At 46.4% G+C, this 21,304-nt stretch overlaps 1 protein-coding gene across 4 annotated transcripts in view; it reads right to left on the reverse strand.

The window, feature by feature from the left end:
• HLCS (holocarboxylase synthetase) overlaps positions 1-21,304 on the reverse strand; it is a 268,996-nt gene that overhangs the window by 238,612 nt on the left and 9,080 nt on the right. For 2 of the 4 annotated variants that reach the window (XM_040338958.1, XM_040338957.1), the window contains exons 2-4: positions 18,669-19,017; positions 15,709-15,852; positions 2,672-2,834 (exon numbers count right to left, since the gene is read on the reverse strand). In XM_040338958.1, coding sequence (XP_040194892.1) covers positions 2,672-2,834; positions 15,709-15,852; positions 18,669-18,893 — 532 coding nt within the window. In that variant the 5' untranslated portion in view covers positions 18,894-19,017. The remainder of the gene's footprint in view (positions 1-2,671; positions 2,835-15,708; positions 15,853-18,668; positions 19,018-21,304) is intronic. The other 2 variants (XM_040338959.1, XM_040338960.1) reach the window with 1 other exon arrangement.

The following is a 21,304-nucleotide window of genomic DNA, read 5'->3' on the forward strand; positions in this document are numbered from 1 at the left end:
GGAATGATGCAAAAGGAAGGAAAAACATTCTGGACAGCCGCACTCCAAAAATAAATTGCTTTTATTTTAAAATCAAAAAACACACAAAAAGCATGCCACAGCAGACAGGGTAAAAAGCTGACGCGTTTCACACCAAATTTAGGGGTTATTCATAGCTACGAATAAGCACTAACGTTTGGTGGGAAACGCGTCAGCTTTTTACCCCGTCTGCTGTGGCATGCTTTTTGTGTGTTTTTTGATTTTAAAATAAAAGCAATTTATTTTTGGAGTGCGGCTGTCCAGAACGTTTTTCCTTCATTTTGCATCAGTGTGAAAAGGTTATAAAAGAAAAAAAAACGACAAAGAAAAGATAATCACTGGAATCACATTAAACTCACCCCTAAAACCCTCCAAAGCCTGACGCAGCCGTTCATACTGAATATAATGGAAACCCAACCTAAAACACGAACTGCTCAATCATCTGACCGAAATATTTCTGTAGAGCTGGAATCTGGAGTATTAGAATAATAAACAAGGCAGCGAGTGTGTGCGACCGAGGAACTTACATTAAGTACAATCATCTGATTTCACAGCTCAACCCTGAACAGCGTCTTTGATTTTTAAGAAATTGTAAAAGCTTTGCTTTACTAGGGAAACACGCTTGTGCACAGGCAGCAATTTTGTAAGAACGTCCAATCTGCAGGCAGGAGGAGGAGGAAAGAGCACAATGTACAGACAGCAGTAATCTGTAGTAGCCAATCAGACTTTAGCTTATAATATACAGATGAGCTCTCATTGGCTGTTTAGGAATACTGCAATTTTTTTTCTCTGGGGCTCAAAGTATCTGTCTCTCTTAACCACTTCAACCCCGGAGCATTTGGCTGCCCAATGACCGGGCCATTTTTTGCGATTTGGCACTGCGTCGGTTTAACTGACAATTGCGTTTTCGTGCCGTCCTTTTTTTCCCACAAATAGAGCTTTCTTTGGTGGTATTTGATCACCTCTGAGGTTTTTATTTTTTGCGCTATAAACAATAAAAGAGCCACAATTTTGAAAAAAAAAAAACAATATTTTTTTTACTTTTTGCTATAATAAATATCCCCCAAAAAATATATAAAAAACAAATTTCTTACTCAGTTTAGGCCGATACGTATTCTTCTACATATTTTTTGTAAAAAAAATAAAAATAAAAACGCAATAAGCATATATTCATCGGTTTGCACAAAAGTTATAGGGGCAGATCCACAAAGATCTGCACCGGCGCAGCGTATCTAAGATACGCTACGCCGCCGTAACTTACTTGGCTTTGGTTTTAATCCTCAACGAATTTGCGCCGTAAGTTACAGCGGCGTAGTGTATCTCTCGAATTCAAATGCGGCGGGTAGGGGGCGTGTTTCATTTAAATGAAGCGCGTTCCCGCGCCGAACGAACTGTGCATGCGCCGTCCCTAAAATTTCCCGCCGTGCATTGCGCTAAATGACGTCGCAAGGACGTCATTGGTTTTAACGTGAACGTAAATGGCGTCCAGCCCCATTCACAAACGACTTACGCAAACGACCTAACATTTTTAAAATTAGACGCGGGAACGACGGCCATACTTAACATTGAGTACGCCACCATATAGCAGCTTTAACTATACGCCGGAAAAAGCCGAACGGAAACGACGTAAAAGAATGCGACGGACACTCGTACGTTCGTGGATCGTCGGAAATAGCTAATTTGCATACTCGACGTGGAATACGACGGAAACGCCACCTAGCAGCCGCCGTAAAATTGCATCTTAGATCTGACGGCGTACGAAGTGTACGCCTGTCGGATCTAACCCAGATGCCGTCGTATCTTGTTTTGTGGATACCAAAACAAAGATACGACGCGCAAAATTTGAAATTACCTGGTGTATGAAAAGATACGCCGGCGTAATTTCTTTGTGGATCTACCCCATAGTGTCTACAAAATAGGGGATAGATTTAGGACATTATTAATCATTTATTTTTATTACTAGTAATGGCAGCGATCTGCAATTTATATCGTGACTGCGACATTATGGTGGAAACATTGGACACTTTTGACGCTATTTTGGGACCATTGTCATTTATACAGCGATCGGTGCTATAAAAATGCACTGATTACTGTGTAAATGACACTGGCAGTGAAGGGGTTAACCACTAGGTGGCGAGGAAGGGGTTAAGTGTGTCCCAGGGAGTGATTCTATACGGATATGTCGTTCAGTAAGTTTGTGATGCGTGAGGGGATTGAGGTGCTGAGTTGAGGAGTCGAGAGATAGATCTGGGTGTCATCAGCATTGAGGTGGTATTTGAAGCCATGGGAGGTTATCAACTGGCCCAGGGAATAGGTATAGAGAGAATAGATGGGGCCCAAGGACAGATACTTGGGGTACCCCAACAGAAAGAGAAAGAGGAGCAGAGGAGATGTTGTATACGACACTGAAAGTAGGCTGATATAGCTAGGAGGAGGACCAGGAAAGAGCAGAGTCATGGAGGCCAAGGGAGTGAGGTTCTGGAGGAGGAGTGGGTGGTCAACTGTGTCAAAGGCAGTATACACATATGCGTGCACGCACACGCACACGCACACGCACACACACCTGCCCCAAATAGGTGAGAAACAGAAAAAAAATTAAAAAATAAAGGATTCCCTCACCAGACCCTTCAGTAATCAAGAAAATGTAACTTACATGTAATCTTCTGCGGCTGAGAGCCATTGTCCATCTGTAAGCGATCTTCCATGAACGCTATGCCAAGCTCGCTGAAGTTGTCCACGCTGGCTTCTGCCAGTAACCTAGAAGAGTCTCCATGGCACAGAGCCAGAGGGAGACAATACTCAGAGAGATTCCGAACCTGAAACACAAAGGAAAGCATAGAACTCACCATACACAGCTTAAATACAAATCACATTATTTATTGAGAGGTGGGAAATGATCAAATGTGAGGCACTAGACCAGCCATTTTCAACCAGGGTTCCTCCTAAGGTTGCCAGGGGTTTCTTGAGCTGTGGCCTATTGACCTTCAATTTGATGATGCCTGCATAATTCCAGGGCTGACACCACTTGGCAAGGCCATAGGCATTTTGCCCAGGGGTGGACTGACCATTGGGACTCTCGGGCACTGCCCGAGGGCCCCATGCCACTAGGGAGCCCCATCAGGGTTGCCAGGCTCAATAAAACCAGGGACAGTATGTAAAAAATAGTATTTTTGTACTCACCGTAAAATCCATTTCTCTGAGTTCGAAGATGGACACAGCCTTCTTTGACATTAGGGTTATGCTTCTTCCTACCAGGAGAGTCCGGGTAGGAAGAAGCATAACCCTAATGTCAAAGAAGGCTGTGTCCGTCTATGAACGGAAGAGAAATCTGTGTTTTTTTACATCTGTCCCTGATATGTCCAAAACCGACATGCTTTTGATGTGAAAATCCTGAGATTTTAGCTGCCCTGCCTATGCAATGCCTCCTGGCGTGGTGGCCATCTGTAAGCCCGGGGCCCCATAATCTTCTATTGCCCGGGGGCCCCATGAGTTGTCAGTCCACCCCTGATTACGCCATTGATTTTTTTTTTTGTCTGGAAGGGGGGGGGGGGGGGTATACTTTCCATTGACCACCAATGTAAGGAGTATTTGACTCACTGACCACCAATGTAAGGGGCATTCTTTCCACTGACCACCAATTTAAGGGGCATTCTTTCCACTGACCACCAATGTAAGGAGCAATCTTCCTGACCACCAATGCGGGAGGGCCATTGACCCCCGATAAATTGGTTTTAGTAAGGGTTCCACAAGACCTTAAGGCTATTTTAGGGGTCCCTCTTGGGTGAAAAGGTTAAAAAAGGCTATCCTAGACATATTTGTCCACTTTCATGCATTAAGACTCATGCATTTTGTTGCATAAAAAAAAAAAATTTCAAGTTTGCTACGTGGCTGGTTCCCAACTATGTGCTAGTTTAGTGTGAAAGACGAAAAGGGGAAAAACCTATGGTCCCATCCACATCTACATGTATGCATTACCACATGTGCTGCAATGCACATAAAACCGTGTGAATCCAGCCTGAATGCCAAGCCAACATAGTATTTCTTGTATAGTAGAGGACAGCCTTTTGCCTAGTACACACGTGCGTTTTTTCCGTCGGATTTTCCAGACAGAATTCCTCTCAAGCTGCCTTGCATACACACGCTCAGACAAAAGTCCTTGATGCCTCTCATATTCAGAAAGCCCGATATAAAAATGTCAGTACAAAGAGGCTTCTAAGACCCCTTTCACACTGGGGCGCTTTGCAGGTGCTATAATGCTTAAAATAGCACCTGCAAAGCGCCCTGAAACAGCCGCTGCTGGCTTTCACACTGGAGTGGTGCGCTAGCAGAACAGTAAAAAAAGTCCTGCTAGAAGCATCTTAGGAGCGGTGAATGAGCGGTGTGTATACCACTTCTGCCCATTGAAATCAAAGGGCAAAGTGGCTATACCGCCAGCAAAGCACCAAGGCAGAGGCGCTTTGCGTGGTTTTAAAGGTGATGTAAGAAGCAGAGAGAAAGGACAGTCTTTAGGATGTACATTTTGATTCACCTACGTATTGACCTGTGAGGTGGTCTGTGTAAGCTATGGATGTAGTATACACTATATTGTCAAAAGTATTGGGACGCCTGCCTTTACCCGCACATGAACTTTAATGACATCCCAGTCTTAGTCTTTAGGGTTCAATATTGAGTTGGTCCACCCTTTGCAGCTATAACAGCTTCAACTCTTCTGGCACTGGTGTTGGATGAGAAGGCCTGGCTCACAGTCTCCGCTCTAATTCATCCCAAAAGTGTTCTATCAGGTTGAAGACAGGACTCTGTGCAGGCCAGTCAAGTTCATCCACCCCCAAACTCGCTCATCCATGTCTTTATGGACCTTGCTTTGTGCACTGGTGCGCAGTCATGTTGGAATAGGAAATGGCCATCCCCAAACTGGAAGAGAAACACCCGCCTCTCCATGTGAGACGAGGAAGCCTAATGATCCAGTAGGTGATTGCCTCGGCTCGCCTTCCGCACACAATGAAATTAGAAGAAATGGCCGCACACCTCTGTAGATCAAAATCCTTTTTATTTGGACATCCCACAAAATAAAGAAATCAGACCTTCACATGTGCTTAGTCATTAACTGCCATCCCCAAACTGTTCCCACAAAGTTGGGAGCATGAAATTGTGCAAAATGTCTTGGTATGCTGACGCCTTAAAGCGGGAGTTCACCCAATTCGTTTTTTTTTTCTATTTTCCCCTTAGATTCCTGCTCGTTTTGTCTAGGGGAATCGGCTATTTGTTTTAAAATATGATCCGTACTTACCCGTTTTCGAGATGCATCTTCTCCGTCGCTTCCGGGTATGGGTCTTCGGGAGCGGGCGTTCCTTCTTCATTGACAGTCTTCCGAGAGGCTTCTGACGGTCGCATCCATCGCGTCACTCGTAGCTGAAAGAAGCCGAACGTGACGCGATGGATGCGACCGTCGGAAGCCTCTCGGAAGACTGTCAATCAAGAAGGAACGCCCACTCCCGCAGCCCATACCCGGAAGCGGCGGAGAAGATGCATCTCGTAAACGGGTAAGTACGGATCATATTTTAAAACAAATAGCCGATTCCCCTAGACAAAACAAGCAGGAATCTAAGGGAAAAATGTGTAAGCTATGGGTGAACCTCCACTTTAAGAGTTCCCTTCACTGGAACTAAGGGGCCACGCCCAACCTCTAAAAATCAACCCAACACCATAATCCCACCTTATGGATCAGTGCACAAAGCAAGGTCCATAAAGACATGTATAAGGGAGTTTGGGGTGAAGAAACTTGACTGGCCTGCACAACCCAATAGAACAACCTTTGGGATGAATTAGAGTGGAGACTGACAGCCAGGCCTTCTCGTTCAACATCAGTGCCTGACCTCACAAATGCTCTTCTGGAAGAATGGTCAAACATTCCCATAGACACACTCCTAAACCTTGTGGACAGCCTTCCCAGAAGAGTTGAAGCCTTAGTGGCTGAAAAGGGTTGGCCAACTCAAAATTGAACCCTACAGACTAATGCCACGTACACACGATCCGAAAATCGGACGACAGATCGTGCGACTTTTTCCGTTTACTAGTCGCAGGTAGAAATTGACTAAAGTCACGAAAATTTTCGTACGACAGAAAAAAAAAATCGAAAGTGATGTCATGTGTTGTAATGTATTTTCGGACAACAACTGTACTGACCAAACGAAAATCGTACGATCTGGTATCGTACGAGCAAAATTTTCGTGCATGTCCGATAAAACAATAATCGGATGAACTGTCATGATCGGCTCACGGAAGCCCTGTACTAACGATCTGATTATCGGACGATTCTTCCTCGGACGACATTTTTCGTACAATATTCAGATCGTGTGTTCGTGGCATAAGACTGGGATGCCATTAAATTTCATGTGTGTAAAGGCAGGTGTCCCAGTACTTTCGACAATATAGGGCTAGATTCAGGTAGCCGGGCGCATTGTTACGACGGCGTATCGTATCTTATTTACGCTACGCCGCCGTAAATCAGAGATGCAAGTGCTGTATTCACAAAGCACTTGCCTCCTAAGTTACAGCGGCGTAGCGTAAATGGGGCCGGCGTAAGCGCGCCTAATTCAAATGAGGATGAGGGGGGCGTGTTTTATGTAAATGGGTGGTGACCTGACGTGATTGAAGTTTTTTACAAACGGCGCATGCGCCGTCCGTGTACATATCCCAGTGTGCATTGCTCCAAAGTACGCCGCAAGGACGTATTGGTTTCGACGTGAAAGTAAATTATGTCCAGTCCTATTCGCGAACGACTTACGCAAACGACGTAAAAAACTAAAAATTTGACGCGGGAACGACATCCATACTTAACATTGCGTACGCCCCATAGAAGCAGGAGCAACGTTACGCCTGAAAAGCCTTACAGGGAACTGCGGTGGCTCAACCCGATTGGCACTGCGCTGACAAGCCATTCACCTCTGCAGCTAGGGGTCCGCATCCCGGTCTCGGCTACATGTGAATTGAGTTTGGTGGTCTCAGCCTGGCTCCCGGTGGGTGTGCTATGCGAGGTAAGCCTGCGCTTAGTACGCCCACCCCCCTCCCACAAAAACCACCACACTTATACGCACTCGAAATTGGGTTAACATGCACGCACTTTGACCACGTCTCTAAAAAAAAAAAGAGAGGCAAAGGACTAACGGGGCTGGTTGAGCGGGCTAGATCCTCTCACTCCCTTATAGGGAGTCCCTCTGCCCCGTTGGGCTTCAAAGCGGAGCAGGTAGGGCGGGCTGTGTGGGAGGACCCCCTCACACACCCGCCATTGCCACCCGGGGCATGGAGAAAGGTGGCAGATTGCCTCTGGGGGAGGCCTGCCTACTCCCAACTCCTGCAGTCCGGCTCCTCTCTCGAGTACACGCACAAAATACACTTTAAAAGAAAAAAAAAAAAAAAGCCTTACACAAACGACGTAAAAAAATTCCGCCGGGCGCACGTACGTTTGTGAATCGGCGTATCTAGGTCATTTGCATATTCTACGCCGAAAACGACAGAAGCGCCACCTAGCGGCCAGCGTAAATATGCACCCTAAGATACGACCGCGTAAGAGACTTACGCCAGTCGGATCTTAGCCTAATTTCGGCGTATCTTGCTTTCTGAATACAGAAAGATACGCCGGCGCAGCTTTGAATTTACGCGGTGTATCTATATATACGCCGGCGTATATTCTTGCCGAATCCGGCCCCTAGTGTATAACTCCCCATATGGTAAGAAGATATATGGGAAATTGCATTGAGAGAGAACCAAAGTGGATTCCAAAATACAGATTCATCAGTCAACTGAAATTCAATAGTAAATTCAACAACCATGAACAGGAATTCCAATTTCCTTATTTCCTTCTGCGGAGAGAATATCCCCTGGATCGTATCACTATTCTGCAGCCAAGTGCACGATCCATAACCAATAATGTCAAGAAGACATAAGTTGTAGAACAACCTAAACAAGGAGGAGGAAACCTGATCAAAGGCTTGTCATGTCACGGTGAAGACCAGGTACAAGACAAGCTTCCCGGGCAGTCAGGCTGAAAGTAAACAGGACAATCTCTTCCTGTGACCAGATAGGCATATAAGCAGGTAGTCAGTGGATCAAAGCAGAGGAAGCCAGCTTGGCTCTAAACAAGTGGATTTCCCACAACGGGCTCCATTCAGGGGCCATTGTGTCTGGAGAGAGGGCTCTCCTCTCTTGGCTAGACACGTGATAGAACACAGTGCATTCTTTGTGCCACATCTGCAACACAGACTGGACAGGCAACCCCGGGGCGATAGAGTAAATAAACCAAAACCAGGGCTGATTACAAAGTCATCGAATCATGACAAGCCTTCTTCATGATCAGCGCACACGACTGCTGGGAGCACAGTGCGCATGCCAACTGAAATGTATGGCAGGGCAAAATGAAAAAGGGACTATATTGGCACAACTGTGCAACATATGCCGATCTCCCTGCGTTATCCCTTTAAAACAATGCAAATACAGAAAGATACCTGTGGATCTGCTAGCAATCCAGTGAACTCCCATGTAGCATTGTCAGCCCTGCGAGCTGGACTACAGAACGTTACCTACAACAAACAAAAGTCACTGCCCCTACCTATGACTGGTCTATACAATAAGGAGCGCTGGAAAGGGCGCATATACATACAAAAACATAGAGGGGTAGATTCAGAGAGCAATTATGCCGGCGTATCCATAGATACGCCGCGTAATTGCAAAGTAGCGCCGGCGTATCTACTTTCTGTATTCAGAAAGCTAGATACGCCGACTTTAGCCTAAGATACGACTGGCATAAGTCTCTTACGCCGTCGTATCTTAGGGTGCATTCTGACGCTGGCCGCTAGGTGGCGCTCCCATAGATGTCAGCGTAGAGTATGCAAATGACATACTTACGCCAATTCACGAACGTACGTGCGCCCGGCGGTGTTTTTTTCGCCGTTTTCGTCGTAAGGCTGCTCCTGCTATTAGGAGGTGCAGCCAATGTTAAGTATGGACGTCGTTCCCGCGTCGCGATTTTAAAATTTTACGTCGTTTGCCTAAGTCGTCCATGAATGGCGCCATTTACGTTCACGTCGATACCAATGACGTCCTTGCGACGTCAATTAACGCAATGCACGTCGGGAAATTTTAGGGACGGCGCATGCGCAGTACGTTCGGCACGGGAACGCGCCTAATTTAAATGATTCACGCCCCCTACGGGATCATTTGAATTACGCGCGCTTACGCCGGCACCTTTTACGCTACGCCGCCGCAACTTTATAGGCAAGTGCTTTGTGAATCAAGCACTTGCCTATAAAACTTGCGGCTGCGTAACGTAAATGTCATACGTTACGCCGCCGCAGTTTTGCGCGCCTCTACCTGAATCTACCCCAGAATATCCAGGCTCAAACTTACTGACCAATCAGCAACCAACCAAATTCACCTGTCTAACTGTGTGCGTTAAAACGCACACAGTTAGACAGGTGAATTTGGTTGGTTGCTGATTGGTCAGTAAGTTTGAGCCTGGATATTCTATGTTTTTGTATACAGAACGTTACCTATCGCCCATTCCTATATGTTCCAATCAATGAGCATACATTGATTTTGTCTCTAGTAGACGAGCAGTTCGGGCTGAACATAAGTTCGGCCTGAACATCGCATGTTCGGCGAGCAGACAGTGAATAGCTGCCGATTGTTAAGGAGCGGGCTGGGAAAGCGGCCACCACGCCCTTAACAATGGATGAGTCATCAGCTGTCAGTGGGCTTCCCTGCTGACAGCTCAATAAAAAAAAAAAAATTGCCGGCAATACAAAAATTTGAAGAAAACAAAAGCGTGAGGGTCTGGTATAGATTTTGTGAACTCCATGTAAAAAAAAAAAAAGCGTGGCGCCCCCCCCCCCCTAAAACCATACCGGACCCTTATCTGAACATGCAGGAAAGAGAGGGGGGACTAGCAAGCGTCCCCCACTCCTGAACCATGCCAGGCCACATGCCCTCAAACTCCACCCCAAAGCACCTTGTCCCCACCTAGGGCGTTGGTTGTGGGGTTCTGTGGCAGGGAGCCTATAGGACTCTGGAAGCCCCCTTTAACAAGGGGACCCCCAGACCCCACCCCCCTATCTGAATGAGTATAGGGTACATATTACCCCTATTCATTCACTGAAAAAAAAAAAAAAAAAGAGAGAACCAAAAACACACACTTTTTGACAATTCCTTTATTAAAAATAAAAAAAATGTTCACTGATGTAGATCCATCATCAATTACGACACCCATCCAAAAAAAAAAAAAAAAAAAAAAAAAAACTCCGCCCACGACGAAGGCCAATCGCTGACTGCCTGCTCTGCCATCTGACAGTTCTTAAATAGGTGAGGAGCGGGGCCACCTAGCAATGTCACCTGGTGGCACTGCCCCATGAGACCTCACTAACCCAGCATGCAAGGTGGCTTCCAGATTCCAATGAGCCCCTGCCAGTAGTCCCCCACAACCACCGCCCAGGGTTGTGGGGGAAGGGGCCCTTGTCCCCATAAACACTGGGACAAGGTGATTTGGGGCAGAGGGGCTTGTGGCCTGGTACGATTCAGAGGGGGGGGGGGGAGTGTTTTCTTCTCCCCCCCCTCCTGGCCTGCCTTTTTTTACATTTTGGCAAGGGGTTCCCCTTTATATGCATAACAAACCCGACGCTGTTTTGTTTTTTTTTATAACATTTTTGTATTGCCAGCAATGGCTTGCAGCCGGGAAAATGTATTTAAATGTTTTTTTTTTAATATATATATATATATATATATACACACAGTATGGCAGTTTTGCTGAAGCAGGTTCTATACACAGTACAGATGCGCCACTTTACAGGCAGACTAAGGACCCCCCAGGAACTATATTTAAAATACATTTTTAATTTATTGTTTCACTTTAAGCATAATTAAAAGCACTGCTCCTTTAACCACTTAACGCCCGTCGCACGACTATTTACGTCCACAAAATGGCACGGACAGGCAGATGGGCGTATATACTGTATACGTCCTTGCCTTTGCGCGGGTCGGGGGTACGATCGGGACCCCCCCCCCCCCCCGCTGCGTGTGGATTCCCTCGGGGAGCGATCCGGGACGACGGCGCGGCTATTCGTTTATGTAAACACGGCTTACCCGTGCTTCACTGTGGCGGCGCATCGATCGTGTCATCCCTTTTATAGGGGAGCCACAATCGATGACATCAGACCTACAGTCACACCCCCCTACTGTTGTAAACACACACTAGGTGAACACTAACTCCTACAGCGCCACCTGTGGTTAACTCCCAAACTGCAACTGTCATTTTCACAATAAAGAATGCAATTTAAATGCATTTTTTGCTGTGAAAATGACAATGGTCCCAAAAATGTGTCAAAAAGTAAAAAAAAAAGAATTAATAAAAATGCAAAAAAAATATCCCCTATTTTGTAAACGCTATAAATTTTGTGCAAACCAATCGATAAACGCTTATTGCGATTTTTTTTACCAAAACTTGGTAGAAGAATACGTATCGGCCTAAACTGAGGAAAAAAAACATTTTATATATGTTTTCGGGGAATATTTATTATAGCAAAAAGTAAAAAATATTGCATTTTTTTAAAAATTGTTGCTCTATTTTTGTTTATAGCGCAAAAAATAAAAACCGCAGAGGTGATCAAATACCACCAAAAGAAAGCTCTATTTGTGGGGGAAAAAGGACGCCAATTTTGTTTGGGAGCCACGTCGCAGGACCGCGCAATTGTCTGTTAAAGCGACGCAGTGCCGAATCGCAAAACCTGGCCTGGGCATTTAGCTGCCTAAAGGTCCGGGGCTTAAGTGGTTTAAAAAAAAAAATTATATATATACTTTTTATGTCCATTAACTTGCATACAAGCCTTTAAAATGGGGCCTTTTGATTTTTCAAGTTCGTATCCCATAGACCTTAATGGGGTTTGCGTCCAAAATGTTCAGGAGTTCTGGTGCGAACAGAACCAAGGGGTGTTTCGGCCCAACTCTACGCTCTCTAGCAATACAATGCTGCTGCCTTGACCCCCAAAAACCTGGATACACACTATGTGCAGAGAAAGAGTTCTTGGGAGATGTAGTTCTGGAGACTCATTTGCAACAATTGAACTGAGCTCACAGCAGCTGCCCCCTGCAAGACATGCTGTAGATGGCCCTTAATTTATCCACTGCTATATATGCTCCAACTTGTAGACTCACAAAAATATAGTGTTAATGTGAGAAGGGATTAAAGAAATCAAAAATGCATTAAAGTGCATAGTACAGTAATGCTTTCTTAAAAAAAAAATGTATCCACATGTCTCATTCCATCACACATCGCAAAAAGAAGAGGATTATTCCTTATTTTAGTGTGCAGTAATGCAAATAATTTATTTCTGCCTCATCAGCCAGATGCACTCCAAGAACCACTGGTGTATAGTGCAAATATAGCCTAATGTTACAGAACCATTTATTCCAAACTGCACATAGCAGTTTCAAGATTTTTGGCCATCATCAGTGCCTTGTATGGAAACTTCTTTGGAGTAGGTCAATATATGTTAACCAAGACTTCTATGGAGTAAGGCAGTATATGGAAACCGTGGCATCTTTAGAGTATAGTAGTGTATGAACCATGGCTTCTATGGAGTAGGGCAAGGTATGGAAACCATGGCTTCTAGTGAGTAAGGTAGTTTACAAAAACCATGCCTTCTATGGAGTAGGGCAATGTATAGAAACTAGGGTTGTCCCGATACCACTTTTTTAGGACTGAGTACGAGTACCGATACTTTTTTTCAAGTAGTCGCCGATACCGAATACCGATACTTTTTTTAAATGTGTCCCCAAATGCAGCCATGTCCCCCCAATATATGCAGCCATGTCCTCCCCATACCAGCCATGTCCCCCCCCCATATGCAGCCATGTCCCCCCCCCCCCATATGCAGCCATGTCCTCCCCATACCAGCCATGTCCCCCCCCATATGCAGCAATGTCCTCCCCATACCAGCCATGTCCCCCCCCCATACCAGCCATGTCCTCCCCATACCAGCAATGTCCTCCCCATATGCAGCAATGTCCTCCCCATACCAGCCATGTCCCCCCCATACCAGCCATGTCCCCCCCATATGCAGCAATGTCCTCCCCATACCAGCCATGTCCCCCCCCATATGCAACAATGTCCTCCCCATACCAGCCATGTCCCCCCCCCCCATATGCAGCAATGTCCTCCCCATACCAGCCATGTCCCCCCCATATGCAGCAATGTCCTCCCCATACCAGCCATGTCCCCCCCATATGCAGCAATGTCCTCCCCATACCAGCCATATCCCCCCCCATATGCAGCCATGTCCTCCCCATATCAGCCATGTCCCCCCCAAAAAAAATCAGCCATGTCCCCCCTTACCGTACATGCTGCCGCGCCGCACGGGGAACATTAAAGCTTTGAATAGCTGTAGTCTCTCGCGCTGCGTATAGACACTCACCCTTGCTCGGGATTGGACAGTTCACCCGAGCAAGGGGAGTGTCTTTACGCGGCGCCGCGGGAAAGACTACAGCTATTCAAATGAATGCTGTAATGTTCCCCGCCCGTGGTAACCATGCGGGGATGCGGCTTTAGCGGCGGGATTCGTTCGTCGCTTGCGGTGGCGGCGGCGGCGGCGGGGGGGGGCTGGGGAGTATTCTATTTTGGTATCGGGGGTATTTGCGGGAGTACGAGTACTCCCGCAAATACTCGGTATCGGTCCCGATACCGATACTAGTATCGGTATCGGGACAACCCTAATAGAAACCATGTCTTTAATGAAGTAGGGCAGAGTCTGGAAACCATGCCTTCTATGGAGTAGGGCAATGTATAAAAAAAATGGCCTTCTATGAAGTAGGGCAGTGTAAAAAAACATGGCTTCTATTAGAGCTGCACGATTCTGGTCAAAATGAGAATCGCAATTCTTTTGCTTAGACTAAAGATCACGATTCTCTCACGATTCTCAAATATTGATTGCCAGAAACCCCCCCCCCCCCCAAATAAATAAACTTGTGATTTATTTGAAAATACGAATATATAAAAAACAGACCAGTTCAATGGTTCAATCAAACTTTGATTCTGCTTTTTTCATAGGAGTTATATGGTCTTTAACAATATAGACATATCACTGGTCTGTTTTTTATACATCAGAAGCAGTACCGCCGGCAACCACTGGGTGGCGCATGGATACACACTAGAGTTGTATTGAACTGTGAGGCCCCGTACACACGACAGAGGAACTCGACGTGCTTGGCACGTCGAGTTCCTCGTCGAGTTTTGGGATGAAGCCGCCGAGGAGCTCGGCCGGCCGGCTTCTCCCATAGAAGAACGAGGACAACGAGAAAATAGAGAACATGTTCTCTATTTTCTCGTCGAGTTCCTCGGCGGCTCCATCGAGCCAAAACTGTACAGACGACAGAGATTCTCGGCAGAATCCGGGTTTTGACCGAGTTTCTCGGTGAATTCTGCCGAGAATCTCTGTCGTGTGTACGAGGCCTGAGAGAAACCCAGGCTGCTGACGTCTTCCAATATTGGCGGCATTTGCGTTCCACGCTGGTTACGTGGAATGGCGGTGACACATAAGAATCGGGGGTCGTCCCACGGGGAGATCGCAGACGGGGAGAATCGAGATTGAGATTCTCTCCGCGATTAATCGTGCAGCTCTAGCTTCTATGTAGTAGGGCAGTATATAAATACCAAGGCTTTTATAGAGTAGGGCAGTGTATGAAAACCAGGCCTTCTATGAAGTAGGGAAGTGTATGGAAACCATGGCTTCTATGGAGTAGGCTAGTGTATGGAAACCATGACCTCTATGAAGTAGGGCAGTATATGAAAACCATGGTTTCTATGGAGTAGAACAGTGCATGGAAACCATGCCTTATACGAAGTAGGGAAGTGTATGGAAACCATGGCTTCTATGGAGTAGGGCAGTGTCTGGAAACTATTGCTTCTATGGAGTAGGGCAGTGTCTGGAAACCATGGCTTCTATGGAGTAGGGCAGTGTATGGAAACCATGGCTTCTATGGAGTAGGACGGCGTATGGAAACCATGGCTTCTATGAAGTAGGGCAGTGTATGGAAACCATGGTTTCTATTGAGTAGCGCAGTGTATGGAAACCATGGTTTCTATTGAGTAGGGCAGTGTATGGAAACCATGGTTTCTATGAAGTAGGGCAGTGTATGGAAACCATGGTTTCTATGAAGTAGGGCAGTGTATGGAAGCCATGGCTTCTATGGAGTAGGGCAGTGTCTGGAAACCATGGTTTCTATTGAGTAGGGCAGTGTATGGAAGCCATGGCTTCTATGGAGTAGGGCAGTGTCTGGAAACCATGGCTTCTATGGAGTAGGGCAGTATATGGAAACCATGGCTTCTATGGAGTAGGGCAGTGTCTGGAAACCATGGCTTCTATGGAGTTGGGCATGGGTCTCAACAAGCCACTAAAACAATAGAGGTTATGGTGAAAAGAGACAACTTTAGAAATAAAAACTGACCAAACATTCAGGATAACCAGTACAGGTAAAGGAGGGAAATTCAGGCAGCAAATTTATTATAAAGAATTCCCCTCTTACTTACAGGCTTCTCCATCCCTTCCCCCACAGTTTATATCAGGAAGACCTCTGCTTACTTAAACTATGGCTGAAAGATTTACACAACATGGGTGGAAAAAAAGGACACAAAAGACAGCAAAGGCTCACCTTTTTGTTAGCGTGTGATGTAGCTGATAAGGTTTCGCCAGGTAATGGGACACTCTCAGTAATAAAGGCAATTTGCCTGGCTTCTAGATCTCTATCACTGGGAGATCCTAGTAGCAAGTTCCACTTGTTCAGATCTTCAAAGCACTAAAAAAAAAAAAAAAGGGGGGACATCAGAAACACTTATGATATCAAGCCTGTTCATAAGAAGCAAGGGACTCTTCGCCAATGTCACATTATATCATACAATGCAGGCAATCCAAGACCTTCAAAATTGCATATATCGCAGATTACTAGTCCTTAGACTAATAATGGTGGTGCCTGCATAAGTTTTCTTTTTGTATGCCTTTTTTTTCCACCTTAATATTCACCTGGTAATCTGGCCAGTAACATGCTGCCAGGTTCTAAGGTGACAACCCTCACTGTACTGCATCTATAGAGTTGTCACCCTAGGACACAAAGCATTAGCGACATATGCTGCAGATCTTTGCAACTGAATATCCAATCGAAAGACTGAAACACTGTCATCAGGTGGCGGGGGGGGTCCTTAGCCCTGTGTAAACTCTAACTCATAGCCAACAGAGGACTTATTCTCTGTGCTCTAGATAATGAAGCAGGCGGCGGAAGAGCATGGTGAGGGCAAGTATACAGTTGTGCTCATAAATTTACATACCCTTGCAGAATTTATGGATTTCTTGGCCATTTTTTTGAGAATATGAATGATAACACAAAAACTTTTTTCACTCATTGATAATAAATGGCTTCAGCCAAACACTAACTATCAACTGTGTTTACTCTTTTTAAATCATAATCACAACAGAAACTACCCAAATGACCCTGATCAAAAGTTTACATACCCTGGTGATTTTGGCCTGATAACATGCACACAAGTTGACACAAAGGGGTTTGAATGGCTATTAAAAGGTAACCATCCTCATCTGTGATCTGTTTGCTTGTAATTAGTGTGTGTGTATAAATGGTCAATGAGTTTCTGGACTCCCGACAGACCTTTGCATCTTTCATCCAGTGCTGCACTGACGTTTCTGGATTCTGAGTCATGGGGAAAGCAAAAGAAATCTCAAAGTATCTGCGTGAAAAGGTAGTTGAACTGTATAAAATAGGAAAGGGATATAAAAAGATATCCAAGGAATTGAGGATGCCAATCAGCGGTGTTTAAACGCTAATCAAGTAGTGGAAAATGAGCGGTTCTGCTGAAACCAAACACCGGTCTGGTAGACCAACTAAAATTTCAGCCACAACTGCCAGGAAAAATTGTTCGGGATGCAAAAAAAAAACAAAAAAAAACACAAATAACTTAAGGTGAAAGTCAGGACTCTGAAAACATGTGGTGTGGCTGTTTCAAGGTGCACAAAAAGGAGGCACTTGAAGAAAGATGGGCTGCATGGTCGAGTCGCCAGAAGAAAGCCATTACTATGCAAATGCCACAAAGTATCCCGCTTACAATACACCAAACAACGGAGAGACAAGCCTCAAACATTCTGGCACAAAGTCATTTGGAGTGATGAGACCAAAATTGAGCTTTAAACGCTACATTAGGAGAGGATTGGCTAGGCCTATGATGAAAGGTACACCATTCCTACTGTGAAACACGGAGGTGGATCGCTGAGCTACAAAGGCACAAGAAATTTGGTCAAAATTGATGGCAAGAAGAATGCAGTATGTTATCAAAAAATATCGGTGGAATATTTGCATTCATCAGGAAGCTGCGCATGGGATGTACTTGGACTATCCAACATAACAATGATCGAAAACACAAGGCCAAGCCGACTTTTCATTGGCTTCAGCAGAATAAAGTGAAGGTTCTGGAGTGACCACCTCAGTCTCCTGACCTCAATATCATTGAGCCACTCTGGGGAGATCTCAAAACGTACTGTTCATGCAAGACAGCCCAATAATTTACAGGAACTGAAGGCTTTTTGCCAAGAGGAATGGGCAGCTTTACCATCTGAGAAAATAAAGAGCCTCATCCACAAATACCACAAAAGACTTTAAAGCGGTTCTCCACCCTAAAGTGGAGTCCCGCTGATCAGAACCCTCCCCCCCTCCGGTGTCACATTTGACACCTTTCAAGGGGAGGGGGGTGCAGATACCTGTCTAAAGACAGGTATTTGCACCCACTTCCGGCCCCCCCCCCCCCCCCGTTGTGTGCTGGGGACACTCGGCTCCCAGCACACAGCGGGAGCCAATCGGCGGGCACGGCTCGCGCATGTGCCGTAGGGAGCCGGGCAGTGAAGCCGCAGCGCTTCACTTCCTGGTTCCCTCAGCGTGGATGGCGGGGGGAGCAGCAGAGAGACGAGCGATCGCTCGTCCTCTGCTGCGATCGGCGCTGGACTCCAGGACAGGTAAGTGTCCTAATATTAAAAGTCAGCAGCTGCAGTATTTGTAGCTGCTGGCTTTTAATATTTTTTTCCCATGGCACATCCGCTTTAAGCTGTCATTGATGTTAAAGGGGCAATACACGGTATTAAGAACTGGGGTATGTAAACTTTTGATCAGGGTCAGCTGGGTAGTTTCTGTGCTCATTATTTAAAAAAAGTAAACACAGTTGATTGATAATAAATGGCTTCAGCCAAACACTAACCATGAGGAAAATAAAAGTTTGTGTGCTATCATTCGTATTCTCTGAAAAATGGCCAAGAATTCATAAATTCTGCCAGGGTATGTAAACTTATGAGCACAACTGTAAGTAGTAGAAGGATCAGGATAGAAAGTGCATTAGTTATATTAAACATAGAACAGGTTCACTTTAAAGTACAGGTGTAGGCAATACACAACCAACAAAAGCTCAAAAGACATTGCAATAAAAGTATAAAAGACAGCAGAACAGCAGAAAACAAGTACACATAGAAGGAATAGCATACAAAGAGGAATAAAAGTAGAGGGGCCCCGAAAAGCTTATGCCACCCTAGAGTTAGGATTTGCAAGATGAAAACAAAAAATACCTGGGCACTGTCAATGAAGAAGGCTTTGTTGCCCAAATGCAGGCAGAACTTATCCTCGCTGGAACCCTGCGCGCCACTACTGATTGTTTTCTCCTTTTCCCGGGGATGGGTGCAAAACGTGAAGGAGCTGGTCTTATAGAACTGGCGCACGCAGCTCCTGATCAGCAAAGCATGGGAGGACCGGCAGCGCAGCCACAAGTATACGTAGCAGAGGGTAATGAGCATGACGTTCAATGGCCTGGTGGATGGCGGGGAGGGCGAGTCAGTGCCCTTGGGTCAGTGCCATACGGGAAACAGATGCCAGGAGCCCAGAGGGTAAGCGTTCCTTCTAGCCTCATCAAATCCTGCTCTAAAAACAGAAAATAAAAATTATAAAACGGAAGGCCAAAAGGATGAAAACCTATTCTACAGTAGAAAGCCAACACGCTATCTCAAATCTGGGTGGGCACTGGTGGGTTCCACGCCTACTGGCATCTTTCATCTTAAGCTGGCAACACAACACAAACTTTACTAACGTGTAAAATGCCTTGAAAAAGTATTCATACCACTTGAAATTTTCCACACTTTGTCATGTTACAACCAAAAACTTAAATGTATTTTACTGGGGTTTTATGTGATAGATAGACCAACACAAAGTGGCACATAATTGTGAAGCGGGAGGAAAATTATAAATAGTTTTCAATAGGGTTGTCCCGATACCGATAATAGTATCGGTATCGGGACCGATTCCGAGTATTTGCGGGAGTACTTGTACTCCTGCAAATGCCCCCGATGCCTCATCCAAAACTCGCCGCCACGCCGCATCCCCGCTGCCGTCGCCGCTTGGTTAATACGGGCGGGGAACATTACAGCTTTCATTTGAATAGCTGTAATGTATCCCGCCGCGCCGCGTATAGACACTCCCCCTTGCTCGGGTGAACTGTCCAATCCCGAGCAAGGGGGAGTGTCTATACGCAGCGCGGCGCGAAACACTACATCTATTAAAATGAAAGCTGTAATGTTCCCCGCCCGTATTAACCAAGCGGCGGCACGGCAGCATGTAGGTAAGGGGGACATGGCTGCATATATGGGGGGGGACATGGCTGCATATATGGGGGGCATGGCTGCATATGGGGGGGACATGGCTGCATATGGGGGGGACATGGCTGGATATGGGGGGGGGGACATGGCTGGATATGGGGGGGGGGACATGGCTGGATATGGGGGGGGGGGACATGGCTGGATATGGGGGGGGGACATGGCTGCATATATGGGGGGGGACATGGCTGCATCTATGGGGGGACATGGCTGCATTTGGGGACACATTTAAAAAAAAAAGTATTGGTATTCGGTATTGGCGAGTACTTGAAAAAAAGTATCGGTACTTGTACTCGGTCCTAAAAAAGTGGTATCGGGACAACCCTAGTTTTCAACATAAATGTGCAATGTCGGCTTCCTGGTGGGATCGGGCAGGTGGGATCTCGAACACGTGCAAGCCCATTCCTATAGTAAACCTGAGGCATGAAATATGTTCAAAGCATATCCCTCTATAGCTGGGTGTTCGGCAAGCCGTCAATTCCGATTGACCAGTCGACTACGGGCGGGGTGAAAGGTGGATTGTGACTACGGATCCGCCACCCCCAACCTTCGCCGCTCTCCTGTTAACTGCATAACGTAGAATGAGTGCTTGTTAGGGGGCTGGGGCGAGAGCTGCTCAGTGATTGGTTTCTAGGCGGTCCTAGTAACCAACCATCAGCTTGCTACACCATTTTGGGAAGGCATAGGACACTATTGGGGGAGGAAAGGGGTTACAGAACACTACAGTAGAGGGAGAGGGGTACAGAACATTACAGTGGGAGGATGATGTGGAAGGGGCCGGGGGACGCTACGGTAATGCTGTATTCTTATTGGGAGCTTAATAGTTTTTTGTTTTAATCAAAGGGCGCCCCCCCCGGGATCTTTGCTTTCCTCAATGTTGTCCAGGTAGACCTTAACCTCTGAAAGGTTGCCTATGCCTGCTCCAGTGGTGGCCCGTGCATTGTGGGTGCACGGGCGCCAGCCCCCTCCCCCAGAACCTCCACAGCCCTCCCTATCCATGTGCTTGGCCCCTTTCAGATTGCCAGGCGCATAAATTCCTATGGGGATAGGCGAGGGGTGTGTATTTTGAAGAGGCTGATTAGAGCCAGAGGCTCTAATAGGCTTTCGAAATAGGGTGGGTTCGGGGTGCAGAGCACTGTGTCCCGATCCCACCCTGTTGTGCGACCATAGCGGTGGAGTGGTGGGTGCTGTCAGTGCCGCGAGCCCCGCGGTTGGGGGATGCTCTGTATACCCTGTCCTGTGATGCTGGGGCTCTATACCCTGTCCTGTGATGCTGGGGCTCTATACCCTGTCCTGTGATGCTGGGGCTCTATACCCCGTCCTGTGATGCTGGGGCTCTATACCCCGTCCTGTGATGCTGGGGCTCTATACCCCGTCCTGTGATGCTGGGGCTCTATACCCCGTCCTGTGATGCTGGGGCTGTATACCATGTCCTGTGATGCTGGGCTGTATACCATGTCCTGTGATGCTGGAGCTGTATACCCCGTCCTGTGATGCTGGAGCTGTATACCCCGTCCTGTGATGCTGGGGCTGGGGCTGTATACTCTGTCCTGTGATGC

Source organism: Rana temporaria, chromosome 2 (assembly GCF_905171775.1).
Source record: "Rana temporaria chromosome 2, aRanTem1.1, whole genome shotgun sequence".
NCBI lineage: Eukaryota > Metazoa > Chordata > Amphibia > Anura > Ranidae > Rana > Rana temporaria.